This window comes from Oncorhynchus kisutch, linkage group LG10 (assembly GCF_002021735.2).
Source record: "Oncorhynchus kisutch isolate 150728-3 linkage group LG10, Okis_V2, whole genome shotgun sequence".
Taxonomy (NCBI): Eukaryota; Metazoa; Chordata; class Actinopteri; order Salmoniformes; family Salmonidae; genus Oncorhynchus; species Oncorhynchus kisutch.
This window is the reverse complement of record NC_034183.2, coordinates 65,581,060-65,600,912: the sequence shown is the minus strand read 5'-3', so window position 1 is coordinate 65,600,912 and position 19,853 is coordinate 65,581,060. Positions and strand designations below refer to the sequence as shown.

General features: G+C 43.0%; 1 protein-coding gene and 1 long non-coding RNA gene across 3 annotated transcripts; both read left to right on the top strand.

Annotated features, from left to right (window-relative positions):
- The first annotated feature begins 210 nt into the window (after positions 1-210).
- On the top strand, positions 211-2,030 carry LOC109897637 (uncharacterized). Its single transcript, XR_004211336.1, has 3 exons — positions 211-325; positions 451-510; positions 1,821-2,030. It is a non-coding gene; the product is annotated as an uncharacterized LOC109897637 (long non-coding RNA).
- Positions 2,031-3,036: 1,006 nt separating this feature from the next.
- Positions 3,037-14,692, top strand: LOC109898722 (uncharacterized). Of its 2 annotated transcripts, XM_020493822.2 has the most exons (10): positions 3,037-3,354; positions 3,722-3,854; positions 4,102-4,267; positions 4,524-4,633; positions 4,751-4,914; positions 5,272-5,291; positions 5,535-5,671; positions 6,544-6,710; positions 6,974-8,254; positions 12,629-14,692. In XM_020493822.2, the coding sequence occupies exons 2-10, from the start codon at positions 3,742-3,744 to the stop codon at positions 12,823-12,825; spliced, it is 2,355 nt and encodes a 784-aa protein (XP_020349411.2). In that variant the 5' UTR covers positions 3,037-3,354; positions 3,722-3,741; the 3' UTR covers positions 12,826-14,692. The 2 variants fall into 2 exon arrangements, with proteins under 2 accessions (XP_020349411.2, XP_020349410.2); XM_020493821.2 differs by having other exon boundaries at positions 6,974-14,692.
- The last annotated feature ends 5,161 nt before the right edge of the window (positions 14,693-19,853 follow it).

The window sequence follows — 19,853 nt, the reverse complement described above, 5'->3', positions numbered from 1 at the left end:
TGAATTACCCATATTGTGATACATACTACATGTTGTATGTTTGAGATTACATTTTAAATGGGCGCCATCTAGTGTATACAACGAATGCATCTATAGGAAATAATTTATAGTAAAATTGTATTATCGGGAGAACTAGGCGGAGCACGAATGCACATTTCTATTTTGCACATTGCCCTATCAATTCCGATCATATAAAACAGCTGAACCAAATATCAAATCAATAGCAGACAAAGCGCCACTGGAACGGAGTCGGGTCAGCCTTGTTGAATTGTTTGGGCTAAAATATAATTCAAACCTAAAATGGATCCTTGTGATTGCTCAAAAAGTAAGTTTGCCTAATGGAATTCATCTCTAAATTCCGAATTGACCTGAACGGGTACAATGGATTTTTATATAGTTGCAAATCAGGTGACCCTTATTCATTTAGTAGTTGACTTGTTTTGTTTATAGCTGGACGCTGCAGTTGCGGTGGACTCTGCAAGTGTACAAACTGCGAATGTGCCAAGAAAAGTAAGGGCATGTGTTGATCTTTGAGCTCGGAACAAGAATTGTTACACCCGCAATAACTTCTGCTAAATATGTGTATGTGATCTATAAAGTGGAATCTGTCGAAGCAAAGCGACGCTAACGGATGGAGCTAGATTAACGTATACTTAGACTGCGCTATTGGATGTAAGGACTGACTATCCATTTTATAGTTGTAGCTTCAGTGTTTATTTTCTATCTTGTAAGCATTTTATATTGTGTTCTGATGGAATAGGCATACGACAGCTAAACTAAGCGCATTATGCATTTTAAGTTAAATTCTTAAAGAGTCAATGGGTACATGTCGAACTTATTTTTGATTTATTTTATTTAACCAGGTAGGCAAGTTGAGAACAAGTTCTCATTTACAATTGCGGCCTGGAAATGTCAAAATGGCTGTAACCAGTGCAGATTGCTTTATTTTTTTACTTTACAGTTTAGTTGTGAACAATTGTTAGCCACATCTTCGACAGACTGAACATCCCAAACCAATGAGAGGATTCGATCAAATTGGAATCGGGTAGGCGTGCGTTATACCTGGCTCACTCCAGGTGCCCGGAAAAAGCCCGCTCAGTGACGTAATTATGCGCGTGGAATAATGAGTAGGATTGCCTTCACGTGCAATACTAATTTCTCTATCTGCCTTCCCTATGAAAACAACTAGTTTGCAAATTCGGTGCGGTGCAGATTAATGACCGTTCGCTTTGCCAACCGGCTCCTCCCTCACCACTTTTGCCCGTTCACATCAAGGGTCATAGGCTGTGCCCCGCTGCTCGGCATAATCAAATCCGCCCAGTGTCAACGCGCAACCCACCTTTGAGACCTAAGAGCGAAATTGACTACCCTAGTGTCCCTTTAAAGCATGGGTTCCCAAACTCGCTCCTGCACCCCCCTTTGGTGCACACTTTGATTTTTGCCCTAACACTACACAGCGGAATCAAATAATCAACTCATCAAGCTTTGATTATTTGAATCAGCTGTGTAGTGCTTGGGCAACAATCTAAACATGGGCCCAAGATGCAAGTTTGGAAACCCTGCTTTAAAGGAATCCTTCACCTGAAATTACAAAGTTGCATATCTTTCCTTACATTGTAAGCATTTAGTGCAATGTCAAATAATTTTAATGGAATATCCAGTCAAACTCCAGATGCTGCCACTAGTGGCATGTCTAACATTCAGCTGAACTTTTAGCCCAGATAAAATGCCTTCAGGCCTATTATATAGCAGCCACAAGTCTTGTTGGAAAACCAGTCATGGTCAATTATCAGTACTAATCTCTTCTATCATTCCTCCAGGTTGTTGTTCCTGCTGCCCGACTGGATGCAGCAAGTGCGCCTCTGGTTGTGTGTGCAAGGAGGGCAAGACGTGCGACACAAGCTGCTGTCAGTGAGGGCTTGACACAACACTCCATGTCCTCTACCCGTGCACATGACATTATCCCTGTTGTACGACAGAGCATTGTAATAAATTGCAGCTCCAATTTGGATGTCTTCAATCATGTGAAACGGTCTCCTTGCTTTTTAGTGAGCACTAATGTGAATTTCAATGACATTACCCTTTCCTTTGAAAGTGAATTTATTTTAATTTTTTTATTTAACCAGGCAAGTCAGTTAAGAACACATTCTTATTTTCAAATGTCTGGTTAAGTAAAAATGTGAACTGTCTGATTGTAGTGGGTACCACCTGGGGCCAAAATCAGGCCCTTGCTGGTATAGGGGGACTTCGCATGTCTTCCTTAATCAGTGGTGCCATAAAATGTAATATTTTTCATAGGACATGGGGGCAGGATCAATCCTCAGTGATTCCAGTTTTCTGGCTTCAATCTAGTCCTAGACATTTTCTAAGTGTTCTATTGCCTCACACGGGCAGCCTAATTCTGATCTTTTTTTTCAATAATTGGTCTTTTGACAATCACATTTCAGAGGTGACCCATTGGTAGGAAGAAATATCAGACTTGGTCTGCCTGTGTAAATTCATTTTAATAGGCTAACATCGTAATATTGGCTTTGTATTTAACCCAAGCGTATTGGCTTAATCAAGGTCTCGAACTTGCACACAACTTCAGTATAGTTGGAATGGGCTCGATCTACAATTATTTGTACCTTAAGCCTGGGTAGTTACAAGCTTCCACTGAATTATCCCCTCGGTGTCCTGTGCAAGACACCCAGCGTGTGTCTGTGTAAGGGCACACTTCCCCAAGAACATGAAGGACCACTTCTTACACCAATGTGGTAGATGGCCGAGACTGGGTCCTTTACCCATGGATTCTGTCGATGTAACGGTGTTATTTTTGAGAGGGTTATACATTTGTGTTACGTGAACGTTAAACTGAAATTTATAAATAACTGTCCATTCAAGCAACTGGAACCCAACCCAACCAGGTACAACCAACAGTATTACTAGAACTATAGTACATCCTCTCCCTATTGACAAATGGCCTGTAAGAGATTTCGTAACTGGCGTAAAATTGACCTTGGCACTAGCCAATGAAAAACAACGGATATGGCCCTAGTTCGGTTTCACTGCAGCAGTGTTACTCGCATACCTCAGTGGTTGTTCGCCCAACTTCTGATACGAGAATAACAAACATTAAAACAAATATTTCTTCCATCGGGTCAGTCGTTTTGCTGTGGAAACTAGCTAATTTGATTACATTTGCAGCGTTGAATCAACGAGGCAACACCAAGAAATTGTTCTGTGTTTCGGCGGATCAGCTAGCTACGTAACGTTAGCTAGCTGACTCGACATCTGACATAGCCAGCTAGCGGCTAGCTAGCAACCACTACGGATACAATCTAGCTAACGGCTTTCGTTATCAAATACTCCCAGGTAATGTTATGCTAAATATATCTGCAGACTAACTTATATAAATCAATATAGCTAGTTATATTTCTCATGTTTGCTTATTCCTGAGTCAGACGCTAACTAGCTAGACTTTCAGCTTAACGCTAGTCCTGCGGTAGCTAGCTGCTAGCTATGATGCTAATTTAGACATCAAAATCAGAAGGCTAGCTAGCTAGCTGGTCAGTTTCCTAGTTTCTAAAATAACCTTATGTTTGAGCTAGAACTAGCTTATCGAAGCCGTACATAAAGGCAAACGTTAGCTTGTATGGGGATACGAGGACAACTTGACTCAGTTGTGGGTGGTTGTCAGTCGCGTCGCCCTGTCCCTTGACCCCGACCCCTGTCCCTTCAGCATGCTGATGGTGGGAGGCGATGGAAGGATGCAGTAAAATGAGTGTGATGGAGCTGTGTGAGACGGATGATCTGGCCACCAGCTTGGTGCTGGACCCCTTGCTGGGGTTCAGCACCCATAAAATGAACGTCAGGTAAATCTCTTTAAACCTCCTATCCATTACATATTTGACACAAGTGTGTGAAATTACAAACTTTTGCCATAGATGTATGCATTGTACCATTTTTCTTGTGCTTGGTCTTGATGGTTCCTCTATGCGTCTAGTAATCTGTCTTCATCAGGCAGTTAAGGCACAACTTCAGCGTTCTTCAAAGAGAAGGTGAAAAGTTAATTCACAATTGCAAACAACAGCACACACCTAACTCTTGTCGGTCCTGCAGTCCCCCCCCAGAGGTCCGTCGTTGGGGCTACCTCAAAGAGACTCTGCTACGCTTCCAACGCACACATGACTTGCAGGCCACCTTCGAGGCCCTCACAGTGGGAGACTGGGCCTGTGACTACTTCACTGGACTGGGAACACACCGTCTTGAACTACTGAAACAGCATGTAAGTGTGTGTTTGCAGGATCAGTTAACCCTGTTATATCAGTGTGCACTAGAACTATGTTTTTGATTGCCCCTTCCTTTCTTTAGTCAGTGTAATTTATTTCATTTGTTTATTTACTTTTGTTGCCTCTGTCATTTTTTCTTATTAGTTTGGGCAGTTTGCTAATATGACCTATTTTCACTCTGTGGGTATTCATGATTGTGTGCATGAACATGCTTGGCTATATGCATGGTCTTGACAGCTATTATTTCTTCAGGTGTATCGCTACCTCTGTGCCTTCCTGTTGGATAGTGGTGTCCAGATTGAGTCATGTGACCGATACTCTTCAGAAACCAACGGAGCAAAGATAACCTCTACCAAGCACTGGTAAGGATCAACTTCTTTTAACAGTTGCATTCAATAGTCATGTGTAACTCTGCAGATTAGATACATATTGTCTGTGTTTTTATATATCATGTTTAACTGTGACGCTGAATGCTGCAGGTTTGTAGGTGAGCGGATGGAGGTTCTGTTGGGTTGTATAGCCGAGCTGAGTCCAGCAGACAGTGCTGTTCTGAGAGCAGGGGTGAATGACTTTAGTGTGATGTACTCCACTCGTAAGCGCTGTGCACAACTCTGGCTTGGGCCTGCGGCTTTCATCAATCACGGTGAGTTTTTCAAGATTCAACCCCAGTTACTGTCTGCCACACTGTACAGGCACTGTACACACACTAAAACAGAAACCCACTGTCCATACACTATCACAGAACACACAGACAGAGCATTTGCTTATGGGATTTCTCTTAATTAGGCAATCCTAACAAGTCATACATTAGATCTAGAGTGATCAAATCAAATGCACTAATCTAATCCTGTTATTTAATGTGCTCCCCTACAGCAGAGCTTCACAGGATTTGCTAATGGTCAATACTTTTATTATACAGACGCATGGCACAATTTCCAGTGTTTTTAAGTTGTTATATCTGTATTGTAACCATACGTTTGTTTCTGTTTCCTGGGTAAAGACTGCAGACCAAACTGTAAGGTAATCAACAATGTTATATATTATTAGTCATGTTACTCTTCTATATTTTTAATCACTCTCTGTGTTTGTTTCTGTTAAGCATTGTTCCCTTTTTATAGAAGTGTTGTTATACATGATTATTGTTATTATCCTCCTCGTCTGTGTCTTTTGTTTGTACTATTATGGTTTTATTGTTTGAAGTGTTACATCCCCAGGGCTAGCGATGTCACCTTGTTTCTTCCCTCACCTCCCCCTTCTCTCCAGTTTGTTCCTGGTGATAAGAATGGAGGCTGTGTAAAAGTGGTGAGGCCCATCGCACCTGGGGAGGAGATCACCTGTTACTATGGCGACAGCTTTTTTGGAGAAGACAATGAAATGTGTGAATGCTGCACCTGTGAGAGGTGAGAGGATTGAGACATATCTGCTCATTGTCTCAATGACCAGATTAACTTATACATACATACAGCCAGCCAGACAGATGTACGGACAGACAGCCAGACAGATGTACGGACAGACAGCCAGACAGATGTACGGACAGACAGCCAGACAGATGTACGGACAGACAGCCAGACAGATGTACGGACAGACAGCCAGACAGATGTACGGACAGACAGCCAGACAGATGTACGGACAGACAGCCAGACAGATGTACGGACAGACAGCCAGACAGATGTACGGACAGACAGCCAGACAGATGTACGGACAGACAGCCAGACAGATGTACGGACAGACAGCCAGACAGATGTACGGACAGACAGCCAGACAGATGTACGGACAGACAGCCAGACAGATGTACGGACAGACAGACAGACAGATGTACAGACAGACAGCCAGACAGATGTACAGACAGACAGATGTACAGCCAGACAGATGTACAGACAGACAGATGTACAGACAGACAGCCAGACGGACGTACAGACAGACACAGACGTACAGTACCAGTCAAAAGTTTGGACACACCTAATCCTTCAAGACGGTTGGAAAAGCATTCCAGGTGAAGCTGGTTGAGAGAATGCCAAGAGTGTGCAAAGCTGTTATCAAGGCAAAGGGTGGCTACTTTGAAGAATTTAAAATATCTATTTTTGATCTGTTTAACACTTTTTTGATTACTACATGATTCCATATGTGTTATTTCAAGGTTTTGATGTCTTCACTATTATTGTACAATTTAGAAAATAGTAAAAAATAAAGAAAAACCCTTGAATGTGTGTCCAAACTTTTGACTGCTACTATATAATGACGTGTAATATTATACTATTTCTTTATTATTTAGAAAAGGAGAGGGTCACTTCCGACACAGAGAGAGGCAGCCTGGTTGTGATGACTCTAATGACCTGTCTGGCCAGAAGTACCGCCTCAGAGACACAGACCTTCGTCTTAACAGAGGGAAAGCACCCTGTCCTCCTACATTTCGGCCTACATTTACATTTTCAAATTCAGGTAAGTTTGTGTCTTTCGTTTCAAACGTTAAGCTAATGATGTTCATGTCTTTTAACAATGCCTGAAATTCTCATTCTATGAAGATACAAGTGGTACTACGTATTGGTCATTGAGCAATAAACTGTCTTTATTGATAAATGTATTGCAGATAAGACAGTTAGTGACAGTATGCAACTAGAATGTAATGTTAGGTGCAGTATGCATTTATTTGTTATGCTATTGGTTTTGCCTGAATTTCTTAGTTCTTTGTCTTCCTGTCTCAGCTATACCTTCAAGGAATTCATTTACCCAGCAGATGAAGAGAAATGCTCTGATGATGAGCAGGAAGACCAAAAGGTTGAAACAGGAGGGGCAAAGGAGGATATCTGGAATGAAGCAGCAACGGCTGATAATGCCATCCCTATCAGAGGTGGTGTTGAGGGACCTTCGGGTCCGAGTACGGCGCCACACGTTCAACTTCTTGTTGAGCTGCAAGGACCCCACCAGCAAAGAGAGGGCCTTGCTGCACCAGCTTGAACATGTGGAGACAAAAGACAAGTGGAGGAAGGAACAAGCTGCTCTCTGCTGTACAACCAAAGAGAATGACAAAAAAGAGAAGAGCAGCAATACTTGTGAGTTAAACCTGAAGCCTTTCACTCTTCACCCTTCCTTGTCTTCTCAACAGAATGCTGGACCAGCAGTTTGTGGACAGATACTGGGTGGAAAGCCCCTTCGAGTGGTGGAAAAAGTATCTGTCCAGACAAGGATCTCTTCCAGAACAAGGAGCATGATCAGAAACTGTCACACACACCAGTCTGTTTCCAGAGCCAAGAAGAACAACAAAATCATTTGCAAGCGCATTGAACTCACCAAACCCATTTGCAGAAAAAGCAACAGCGCAAGTCCTCAGAAACACATGGATAGCTGTAGTGGAAAAGATGCCACGCACAATGTTATCAAAGATATGAATGGAACCAATTGCATAACCATCGAAAATAACACCAACAGCAACAACAATGATGTGGCATACATCAGCAACAGAACATACACTGGTGGAGGCGGGCCCAAAGGCAGCAAGGCTCAGGATGCAGATCAGAAACCAGTGGATCTGAAACTGGAAATCAAAACCATTGGAGAATCGGGGACTGATGGGACACTTGTGGTGAGCAAACCCTCTGGTAAAAGAATTGAAGTTTGCCAAAGTGCTTTGGACAAAGCCAAGAAGCCTGGGAATCACCAGAAACCCATTAGTACTCCCCTTGTCACTACCACCCCTAGCACCATTTCCCTCTCTTCCCCCTCACTTGACCATGTTCCGGTAATGTCAGGACTGAAGCAAGTCACAGTTAGCTTGATAAGAGTGTCTGTGCCGGGAAGTGTAGCAGAAGAAAGGGCCTGTCCAGGATTGGAGGGAAAGGGCATTGTGAGAAGAGAGAGCAGCGTACCAGTGCAAACAGAACAGATGGCTAGATCAGCTACACAGGGAGGAGAGGCAGACACCAGAGTGTCCAGGTCCCAGCAGAAGTCCATGGAGGAAGCAGGCAGGGAGTTGTCAGACGCTGAAGGTAAGAAAGGGGTGAGGAATATGTATTTCAAAGCTAAGATTAACAAAGTTGATGTAGGAAGGGAACAGACTGTTGTGGTGAAGGTCGATTTATTACATGGTGAGAAAGGGGCAGGTGAAAAGGTCATTGAAATAGAAGCTGCTGGTGGGGGGGGGGAGGTTAGTGTGGCTGGGAAGGGGCATAGGGGGAGTGTAAAAGACATTGATAGAGGGGCTAAACTAAATAGTAAAAGTGTACAATCTCAAGTTGTTGGCTGTGATAAGAGGGTGCTTAGAGGGCGAAATGATGCAGAAGAACAGAGTAATGGAAAAGCAGGAGGACAAGCAGGAGGACAAAATAGCAAAAGTTGTGACAGCATTGTCAGAAAGGATGGAGGTAAGAATGAGAGGGTGTCTGAAATGGGGAGTAGTATAACTATGGACAAGAAGGGTGTTGTCATCAAACAGGTGAGGGTTCTGCTTTCTGATATTCTAAGAAAAGAGCGGGATCAGAAGGCTGGGGGCTCAGGAAGTGGGAACACAGGAAAGAAAGATCTAATTTCCTCCAATCACAAGCAAATGGAAGATGGCAGAGAGGCAAATAATGATGGAGGGAAAGAGGTTAGGGAACAAATATTATCTGATGCACAGACAAATAGTTTGCCTCATGCAACAACACAAAGTGGGATAACTACCAAACGGGGGAAAGGAAGGGCTAATAAGATGAAACTTGAGGGTCCAGGTCAAGACTGGCATATTCACTCGCCACAAAGTAATGATGATTTAATCCCAGCGAAAGATAGGCTTTCCAAGTCTCCCCCTCCTCCAGAATATCTTCAGACACACACCCAGGCCAACATTCCTCTGAAGAAACGGATGTTCCGTAATTCGGTGGAGACTGACTCTGAGCAGAGCATCAACTCTCCTGTGTCAGAGCCATCCTCCAAGGACCTCAAACCCTCCACAGAGCTGAGACAGAATCTTACTCTGTGTTCAGGAAGAGAAACCAAAGCTATCAAAATGTTGGAGGACAGCGGTAGAGGTGGGTTGCGGTCTAATAGGGACCCTAAGTCTACCGTTTCAGAGTTTGGGGTCCAATCTCGGACACAGACCTTCAAGAGGACAGCAAAACAAAATGCAACGCCCAGAATGCTGCGTCCCAGAGTCAATCAACTGGAACAAGACCGGCCACGGAGGAGTGCAGGAAAGTATAAAAGAGGGACCCGAGACTCGGAGGTACTGGAGAATGAATCTGATGAGGACAAACACAAAGCAGGACATGGTGAAATCTCACTGGATTCTAAAAAAGAACATGTAAATGAAGGAGAGAAGAAGCCAGAATCACAGTTACTGAATTCACTCACCTCACAAACATGCAAGGAAGAAAACGAGAAAGGGCAGAGCCTCAACTTCAAAATTCGTTTTAAGAGAAAGAGGGGCAAAGTGTGGGAGTTGGACAGAGCTGCAGGAGGAGAGGATTTGATCATTGAAGCAGAAAAGTCTATTGAATCACAACAATTGGAGCCTTATAGGGCCATTTTAGATTCTGTGTCAATCTTAAACTTAGAAATGGAGAAGGGTGCCCAGGCAGATGGGAAGGAGACTCATGATGTACGATTTTGGAAGAGACGTAAAGTTAGACGAGACAGATTGGGGAGTTTGAAAGATAGAGGTCCCATTTTGATGAACAGGCAGAGTGAGGTTGTAGCTGTAGACTCGAAAGAGAAAAAAAAAGGACAGGGGGAGCTCAGCGAGCTAGAGATAAATGAGGTGCTAGACGAGGTTATTTATGGAGTAAAGCAACTGCCAGGAGAAAAGGGCCATACAATTTCTAGTGAGGGTATGTCTGTCGGAGTGGGGGGACTGCAATGTGACTATCAAGTCACACCAAGTCCTGTTAGAATCTGTGAAAAAGAGAAAGATATTCCATCCTTGGCTGAAGACAGAGAACAAGTGAAGGATACTTGTATTGGAGTAGAGAGTACTTTGGTTGACAGTGGGGAACTGCATGAACACAAAGTAAAGGATGAAGACCAACCCTTGCCACGGATCAAACTGCGGAGAAAAATACAGGGTGTATGGGAGGTGGACAGCCAGGTGTTGGAGCAGATTGAAGCAGAGTCTGAAAAAGAGAAGAAGGAAATGACATGCGTTAAGCCAAAAGAAGAGTGCCCTTCTCAACCTCCCACCTGCCAGAAACTCAACAGTGCAATCAAGTGCAACACTTTAAAAGATTCCTCTGCTGTTCTTCTGAAAAAAGAACCCCCCCCCCTCACTTTATCTCTCTCACCCTTGACCCTTAACTCACCCCAACCTTTGGGTTCTGATGTGATGGCCTATGCTCCTGAAACAATGAATGAGAGGGCCATGCCAAAAATCACTAATAGGGGAGGAAGGGGAAGGGGAAGGGGACGGAAAGAAAGGCAGAAAACAGAGACTGCTCGTAAGGTTGCAACTGGAGAGATGGGAACTTCTTGTCTTAGTCATAACCTGCTACAGATAGACAATAGTCTTTCTAAACTCTCAGAAGGGTTATGTCAGTCACAATCCTTAGAAAAAAACATACCTTCTGATTACACTGCTTCCACCTCAAAGATTCCATCCCAGTCTCAGTCTCCACCGTTCAGTTTTCCAGAAAGGATGCTTTCCACAGAATCCAGCTTTGCTAATTGCTGTGAAGATCTCCTCGACTTCCAGTGTCTCAATCTTGAAGGGTTCTATCATCCACAGAATATCCTCCAAACCTCTCCAATAGACCTCTGTCCAATGGATCCACCCAGCGGGCCCTTTAGTAGTCCCCTCTCTCATAGCCCCTCGGATGCTTGGAACCCAGAAACCCCATACCTTGGCCCTCCAAGCCCAGGAAGTATCTTCAATGCAGAGGATCAGCAATTTCTTAATGGTCTTGTGTGCTCCAAAAATGAGTCTCTCCCTTTGGATTGTGGAGTTAAGGATACTTCCAAAGACAGAGGACAGCTCAATGCAAATTTTTGTTTTACACCCCTGAGCAGCGCTGAGGGGACTTTCATGGATCGTTTTTTAATGAAAAATCCTGGGATGAAATTGTCAAAAGAAGATTCTAAGACACAGGCCTTATCTTCAGCAGCCAAAACCCACTACTCTCAGAAAGAATCATTCATGTTTAATACAAATACTCCATCCATTGGTTCCCATTCCCACAATACCCCAGTCAATGTTCACCATCAGAGCACCAATGGTACTAAGGCTAGTTCTGCTCATTCCAACTTTTCTAAGGTCCAGCCTCAAGTCAAAACTCCGGGTCCCTTCCACCTGATGAGTTCTTCCAACAAATCTCAATATTTTTCCACCTCTCAGCCAGTGCCAAGTTCCTTCAAAACTGTGCCCCAGAATTACTCAGTCAAGTCCGTCCATTCACCTCAAGTGGTTTCTAACAAGTTTAGCTCACAATTAAATCCTAATGTAGGAGATGCTTTTCGCAACACGTATGACAAAAGCTCCAGTGTGATCCAGAGTGTGCTTAAGTTTCAAGGAGGGAAACCAAGTCAGAATTTGAATAGTGCCCCTTCTAAAGTTAATATTGTCGCTGGCAACCCTAAAATTGCGGCCAAACCTCATATTGCCAAATCTAGGTACAGTGACACTGACAAGGTCCACCAGAGTAACAAATGTTCAGGTTTTAGCACTGGCGGACATAAAGGTAGCATGCCCAGTTATAGCATCATTTCAGGAAAAGATCCAGTTCGTCTCAATGCATCAAACTACCCCATCAAGTCAAATCTTCCCAATGACAAAGTCCATCCAGATTATTTCCAGACATCCAGTAAAAGTACAACGACAGCTTTGGAGAAGCCTCCCTCTGACAAACCTCAATACACTGAAACCAGCTTTGGCAGCAAAAACTTCTCCACTCTCCCAAGGCCTTTCTTTTTCCCCAGCCAAGCACCTCAGAGTTATGGTTCTCATGGCAAACGTTTGAATCAGGACAAGCTCTGTGGTGCTGTGCACTCCCAGAACCCTCACTCTTCCTATGCCACATCGACGTCACCTGACAAACTGTGTTACGATTCCTCAGACTTGACCTTTTCCACCTCGCTCTCTCCCTCTATGTCTCAGCACAATAGCCCCCAAGTAGCACACAGCTCTCCCTCTGGATCACAGACACCAGCAAACAAACAGCAGCCCCCCTCCTCCTCCTTCTCCTACTCTTATGGTCACCAAGGTCCACCTTATGTGGTCAACTTTACTGGTGACCACTCAGTCACCATGGGCCTGGGAGATTACCCAGGGTCACCGCCCACCAACTATACGTACCGCTGCCTCATGGAGCCTTCGGGCACCCAGGGGAGGCTGGTTCTGGAGCCATGTGGACCCCAACTCTCACACTCACCATCTTTCTCTGTGGGGGGCTTTTCAGGGCTTAAAGGCCAGGATGACCACTGCAAGAGGGACACACAACCGCAGTGCCAGCCCATAGACCACCCACCAACATCCCACCATGCTCCCACATCCTCCCACTCCTTGAGTACCCCGGTCTCAGACCGTAAGCCCAAAAGACTGAGGCTAGTGGTTACTGATGGGCTAGTGGATCTGGACCTCCAGTATACAGACTGATTTATACCTGTTCTTCTCATCTGACTTTGATGCAGCTTGTAATATATCAACATTATTGTACAGAATTGTTCATGAGGAGCATATCTCTGCCCTGATGTTTTTTTATAACAGCAATTTACACAGTCTACCTATCATTATGTTTGTTTAATGGTTACTGGTGTTTGTTCTAATCCCTCTCTTGGATACTGTTATGATATGAATGTCTCAGAGGTTTTATTGACATCTGTGTGGATCGAGTAATGCTTATGCTTAACAATTTTACTTCTATTTATTTTGTGAATACAACCATCTTATGTGTCAGTTCAGTGATTTGCAAGAGGAAAATATGTAGTGAATAGTGAATCTCCACAATGCTTTTCTGGCATGACGTCCTTTCATAGTCTGTCATAGCAGAGGTTAGCCTCAAGGTGGGCACATTGAACCCTCTAGTTAGTAGTATGTGGAGGCCTTCTTATTGTACTGTAACATAGTTGAATGGGTTGTTCTCTGAAGTTGACATGTCAGGAAGATAGGCCTACACAAACCGTTTGCACATTCTACAACATGATTACTTTGACATAAACATGTGTTTTTAAGTTTTAAAACAAGTGTGTCTCATGTTTCTGTGATTTTGGGCAGTAGGGCTTTGATTCCAGTCGGTTTAAGTACTGTCTACGAGCTCTGAAATGTACAGTTTTATTGGATCTGCTCTCTGTTTCTCTAAGTACATAGACTTGCAAGTGTGTGGGAGTGAGGAGGGATTTTAGGTACCATGCTTTTCTGTACATGGTATGTTTGTGCACTGCCTTGCCAATTTGAGTGAAGATTAGCAGTCAATGGTGCATTAAGAAATGCACAGTGCATCAACATTGTGTGTACTGTAGAATGACTTCCAGGCCTGTAAATTCCAGGACAACTCCACTGAGGGGTGGCGTGCATGATATGAACTGCAGTTCTGCAGCCGCTGTCCAGAGCACCCACAGTATACGAGGGAGGGAGACCGGGTGGGTGGGAGACTGACTGCAATGTTTTCTGCAGAATGAGGTTTTATCTTTGGTCTGGTGTAGGTCAAGGGGTAGATGATACTGTATTAGTGGGGCAACTTGGACTAAGTGGGTACATTTTGTGTTCCCTTCCTTCTTTCCCCTCTGTATCCACACTGAGAATACTTGGTGCTTATGGCATTATTATGAAGCAACTTCAAAGCAATCTGTTGTGAATTAGAACAAGGACAGTGACTTGTTACTTGATAATCTTGCTTTTAGTCTTGTCTCGCTCATTACTTAATTGGATCACACTGGTTAGGCTAGTTGTGTAGATGGTGATCACAATGAAATGTTATCCGAGAAATGTGTAGTCAGCCACGTGGTTGCATGTATTATTTTTACATCCATGAATGAGATTCACATTTTTGAAATGGACGTTGCTCTTACACATTTGTAATGTCATTTGAGCATTCCACTTCGTCATCTAGACATCGTTCCAGTAGCAATTCAACAGAGGTACTACATCATCTTATGTAAAACCATGAAGCAGTCATGTCTGTCTGTATTATTATTATTATTATTATTATTATTATTGAAAATGGTGCTTTATTGTAATTTAATATTTTACATATAATATTGATTGTTCCAGATATGAAAGGTTTGTTTATATTACATGATAGAACATATTGTTTATTTACTTTAAAAAAAAATCTAACATTTCATTTATGGTTCCCCAACGTTTCCCCTGGACCAAGATTTAGAGTTGATTCAGGTGGTGATATATAATCTGCCTTCTGAAGAGGTAAACATTCTAATGGTCTGCTGTAGAATTGTAAAATGTAAATCATTAAAGAAAAATGCATTCTTTTTTTGAATTAATCTTTGGATGTGTCTTCACAATTTATTCGTGGTATGACGTATTTATTGGTTCAACAAACACCCTTGTGTCGTCTCGCATGAAACTGTATTATGAACCATGATTCATTTATAGATTTGTGGATTGTCTGAAGCATGCTATGTTGAACTTGTAATGTTAGCTTACAGTGCCTAGCTAGTTAATAATTGTGCTTAATTAAATACAGTAATTATATTATTTGACTGAATTTGTTTGGTTGCAACCATCATTGTAGTCCACAGAAAATGCTGTAAACTCAATATTGAATTATTTGTTCATTCAGCCATTTTGTTATACTGTAGTTTATGAAAATACCAAACTTCTAACAGTGTATATGTTTAGGGTGGAAAAACAATATGCTGGTTTGATTGTAGGTTTGATTGAAAGCTTCCTTCAGGCAACTACTTCCTTATTTACTCAACATATTTACAGAAGCTTTCATATTCCTTTCTTGACAGACTGTGTGTCCCTCTCCAGTCTGTAATGTCTTTCTCTCTATCCATACAGTATATGACTGTCATTTACGTCTTGTCACTAAGCCTCCTCCTGTCTGTTTCCCGTCTTCTCCATCACTCAGTTTTCAGTCTTGTTTCTAGCAGCATGTACTTCCCATTGGCATGTTTAGTGCTTCAGATCCTGTGACCCACTTTGCTTGTCTCAGTGGAAAGTGAGGGGTTAATGTGGTGCCAAGTGGAACAGCTTTTTCATAATGAGGACAAGCAGAGCAGAGAAGCAGGCAGCAGAGAGGGAGAGACAGAGAGGCGATCTGAGTGTGCTAAGAGACTGGATCCTTTGAGGTGTTTCACCAACCACTGAATGATCCTACAGCCCTTAGCATCAATGCTAACACCTGCTGACACATACATGTACATCAAATCAGTGATATCAATGCTAGTAAATGGTACTAATCCACACCATGCACCATCAGCTTCACCTACACAGCCTAGTGCATATATGTGTAAAATAGCCACACACTGTGAAGGATTCCTTTACTGGCTCAGGGAACTGAAACTGGCCATCTTTAACAGCAGTGATGTACCTATTCTTCTGTACGTCACAATTCCACTCAACTCTTAAATATGAACTACATGACCATAAGTATGTGGACACCTGCTTGTCGAACATCTCATTCCAAAATCATGGGCATTAATATGGAGTTGGTCCCCCCTTTGCTGCTATGACAGCCCCCACTCTTCTGGGAACACATTCCACTAGACGTTGGAACATTGCTGCGGGGACTTGCTTCCGTTCAGCCATGAGCATTAGTGAGGTCGGACACTGATGTTGGCGTTTCAATTCATCCCATAGGTGTTTGATGGAGTTGAGGTCAGGGCTCTGTGCAGGCCAGTCAAGTTCTTCCACACTGATCTCGACAAACCATTTCTGTATGGACCTCGCTTTGTGCACGTGGGCGTTGTCATGCTGAAACAGGAAAGGGCCTTCCCCAAACTGTTGCCACAAAGTTGGAAGCATAGAATCATCTAGAATGTCATTGTAGGCTGTAGCGTTAACATTTGCCTTTACTGGAACTAAGGGGCCTAGCACGAACCATGAGAAACAGCCCCAGACCATTATTCCTCATTTACAGTTGGCACTGTGCATTGGGACAGGTTTCGTTCTCCTGGCATCCGCTAAACCCAGCTTCGTCCATCGGACTGCCAGATGGTGAGGCGTGAATCATCACTCCAGAGAACGCATTTCCACTGCTCCAGAGTCCAATGGCGGTGAGCTTTATGCCACTCCAGCCAACTCTTGGCATTTGCGCATGGTGATCTTAGGCTTGTGTGCGGCTGCTTGGCCATGGAAACCCATTTCATGAAGCTCCCGACAAACAGTTGTTGAGCTGATGTTGCTTCCAGAGGCAGTTTGGAACTTGGTAGTGAGTGTTGCAACTGAGAACAGACGATTTTTAAGCACATCGCGCTTAGGCTTGTGTGGCCTACCACTTTGCACCTGAGCCGTTTTGTTCCTAGACGTTGCCACTTCACAATAACAGCACTTATGGGGCAGCTCTGACTTGTTGGAAAGGTGACATCCTATGACGGTGCCACATTGAAAGTCACTGAGCTCTTCAGCAAGGCCATTCTTCTGTCAATGTTTGTTTATGGAGATTGCATGGCTGTGTGCTCTATTTTCGGCAACGGGTATGGCTGAAATAGCCAAATCCAGTAATTTGAAGGGGGGTCGGCATACTTTTGTGTATATAGTGTATGTAGCAGCATTAGCTCCTCTGCCCCCATGTTTAACACCCTCTGGTGATTACATGCTGTCAGAGGGGCAGAGAGTAGCTGTAGCCATGTGTAGTGTAGTGGTGTAGTCTTAGAGATGGCTGAGACGGACTGAGTGGACTTGATGTTGGAGTCTAGAGGAGACCAGCGGTAGGAGTACAGCTCAGTCACTCTGCCAGTGGAGCAGAGAGACAGAGAGAGAACACCCCCATTTGTAACCCTGAAAAAATGAGCTCAGCTGGAGAGGAGAGAGAGAGGAAAGAGAGATGGAGAGAAGAGCAGACAGAGAAAAGAGCTGGATTTCGAGAGCAGGGCAGAGATGGAGGAGAGGAGAGAGAAAGCAGAGGACTTAGAGAGTGCTTAGAAGGAGGTAGTGTAGCAGGACATTATTTCCCAGGTGACAGGAGGCTGAAGCTCCAAATGAGTGTCCAGTGCTGGTGGTGTCAGGGCATTAGTGTAAATTATGGCTTGGACAAATGTGGAGGAGAGAGAGAGGACTGAATGAATATGTCAGCTCCACGGCCAGGGATATGGCTTTTATCGTTATTATGAACATCTTTCTTTCTGACAGTTCCTGTTAGTAGTTTAATGTCAGACTCTTTGCTCTTAGAGCTTGGGGTTTCAACTATTTTGTTAGATTGAGTTAATTGATATAACGGTAGCTCCAAACGTTTTGGAACACAATTATTTTGTTGTTTTGGCTCTGTACTCCAGCACTTTGGAGTCGAAATGATGCAATGGCTATGATGTTGAAGTGCAGACTGTCAGCTTTAATTTTAGGGTATTTTCATGCATATCGGGTGAACCGTTAAGAAATTACAACACTTTTTGTAAATAGTCCCCCCATTTTAGAGGACCAAAAGTATTAGGTCAAATTCACTTATGTGTATTAAAGTAGTCAAAAGTGTAGTATTTGGTCCAATATATAAGTTACAGTGGCATAAATATCATACCTCCTCGACAAAAATGCTAATTACTTGGGGTAGGATATTTGTGTGTCTAACTTTCTCACTCATAATTATTCACGATTCATTCAGGGCTATCCATTACCATGGTAGCATCCACATTAATGTAGGAGTGTTTAGAAACATATTCTATTCTTATTTACTATAAAAGTGACTCAAAAATGAGTTATTTATTATTAATTCCTTTTGGGCACAAAATAATCAGAAACAACCCAAACAAACAGCAAATGTACCCAACAAGTTTTTAGCGTCACAAGCTTGATTTAATCATTGCGTGCTATGAATATCAAATACTTAACCTTTGACCACTTTAATACACATATAAGTGAATTTGTCCCAATACGTTTGGTCCCCTAAAGTGGGGGGACTATGTAAAAAAAAAAAAAAGTCAAAAAATTTTTTGGGGATGAAAATACCCTCATATTAAAACTTCCAGTCTGTACTTTAACCTCATAGTCTTTAAACTCACTGTTAGGGTTGCACATTTTGGGGAATATTCAGAGGTGGAAACTTTCCGTGGGAATTAACGGGAATATATGGGAATTAATATTAATACCATTTAAATGTAGATGTTTTGTACATTGGATATATTTACCATATCATATGGAGACAGAAACATTAAGCTTTTACTTTATCATAAGTAGACATAATTGCAAATGATTAAATCCTTCCAATAGAAATTTTAAAAAACAATTAAATTAGTTGACTCTTCACATGGGAAGATTTCACTGAACAACAAAAGAAAGTGAATATTGAATGATCTCCAATGATCCATCTTTCAATCCTTGTATTGGTCAACCTGTTGCGTGCTTTGGTATGTGTTCCCAAACAAGTTCCAGTTGCGCTCTGAGGCGGCTGATGTTGGTGGGATTTGGAGGATGATGGAGGCAACAGGGATAAGAGCCTCAGATCCACAAAGTCCCTTCCACCAGGTGGCCGAGGAGATATGTTTCAACTGTTCTGCCTTCGGCTATGGAACCCTGACCTGTTCACCGGACTTGCTACCTGTCCCAGACCTGCTGTTTTCAACTCTCTAGAGACAGCAGGAGCGGTAGAGATACTCTGAATGATCGGCTATGAAAAGCCAACTGACATTTACCCCTGCGGTGCTGACCTGTTGCACCCTTGATAACCACTGTGATTATTATTATTTGACCATGCTGGTCATCTATGAACATTTGAACATCTTGTCCATGTTCTGTTATAGTCTCCATCCGGCACAGCCAGAAGAGGACTGGCCAGCCCTCATAGCCTGGTTCCTCTCTAGGTTTCTTCCTAGGTTCTGGCCTTTCTAGGGAGTTTTTCCTAGCCACCGTGCTTCTACACCTGCATTGCTTGCTGTTTGGGGGTTTAGGCTGGGTTTCTGTACAGCACTTTGTGGCATCAGCTGATGTAAGAAGGGCTTTATAAATAGATTTGATTGATTGTTGGTATGACTGCTATATTGTATCTCTTTATTTATCAACTTTATTTAACCAGGTAAGCTAGTTGAGAACAAGTTCTCATTTACAACTGCGACCTGGCCAAGATAAAGCGAAGCAGTGCGACAGAAACAACAACACAGAGTTATAAAAAAAGAAAGTCTATATACAGTGTGTGCAAATGGCATGAGGAGGTAAGGCAATAAATAGGCCATAGTAGCAAAGTAATTCCAATTTAGCAGATTAACACTGGAGTGATAGATGAGCAGATGGTGGTGTGTAAGTAGTGATACTGGTGTGCAAAAGAGCAGCAAAGTAAATAAAAACAATATGGGGATGAGGTAGGTAGATTGGGTGGGCTATTTACAGATGAACTATGTACAGCTGCAGAGATAGGTTAGCTGCTCAGATAGCTGATGTTTAAAGTTAGTGAGGGAAATGTAAGTCTCCAGCTTCAGCGATTTTTGCAATTCGTTCCAGTAACTGGCAGCAGAGAACTGGAAGGAAAGACGGCCAAAGGAGGTGTTGGCTTTGGGGATGACCAGTGAGATATA

What these genes read in the sequence shown, in the direction of transcription:
- LOC109898722 (XM_020493821.2), top strand. Translation starts at nt 3,742, where the DNA reads ATGGAAGGATGCAGTAAAATGAGTGTGATGGAGCTGTGTGAGACGGAT. An exon ending in ACCCATAAAATGAACGTCAG is followed by an intron (nt 3,855 to 4,101) that starts GTAAATCTCTTT and finishes TCGGTCCTGCAG; the next exon opens with TCCCCCCCCAGAGGTCCGTC. An exon ending in ACTGCAGACCAAACTGTAAG is followed by an intron (nt 5,292 to 5,534) that starts GTAATCAACAAT and finishes CCTTCTCTCCAG; the next exon opens with TTTGTTCCTGGTGATAAGAA.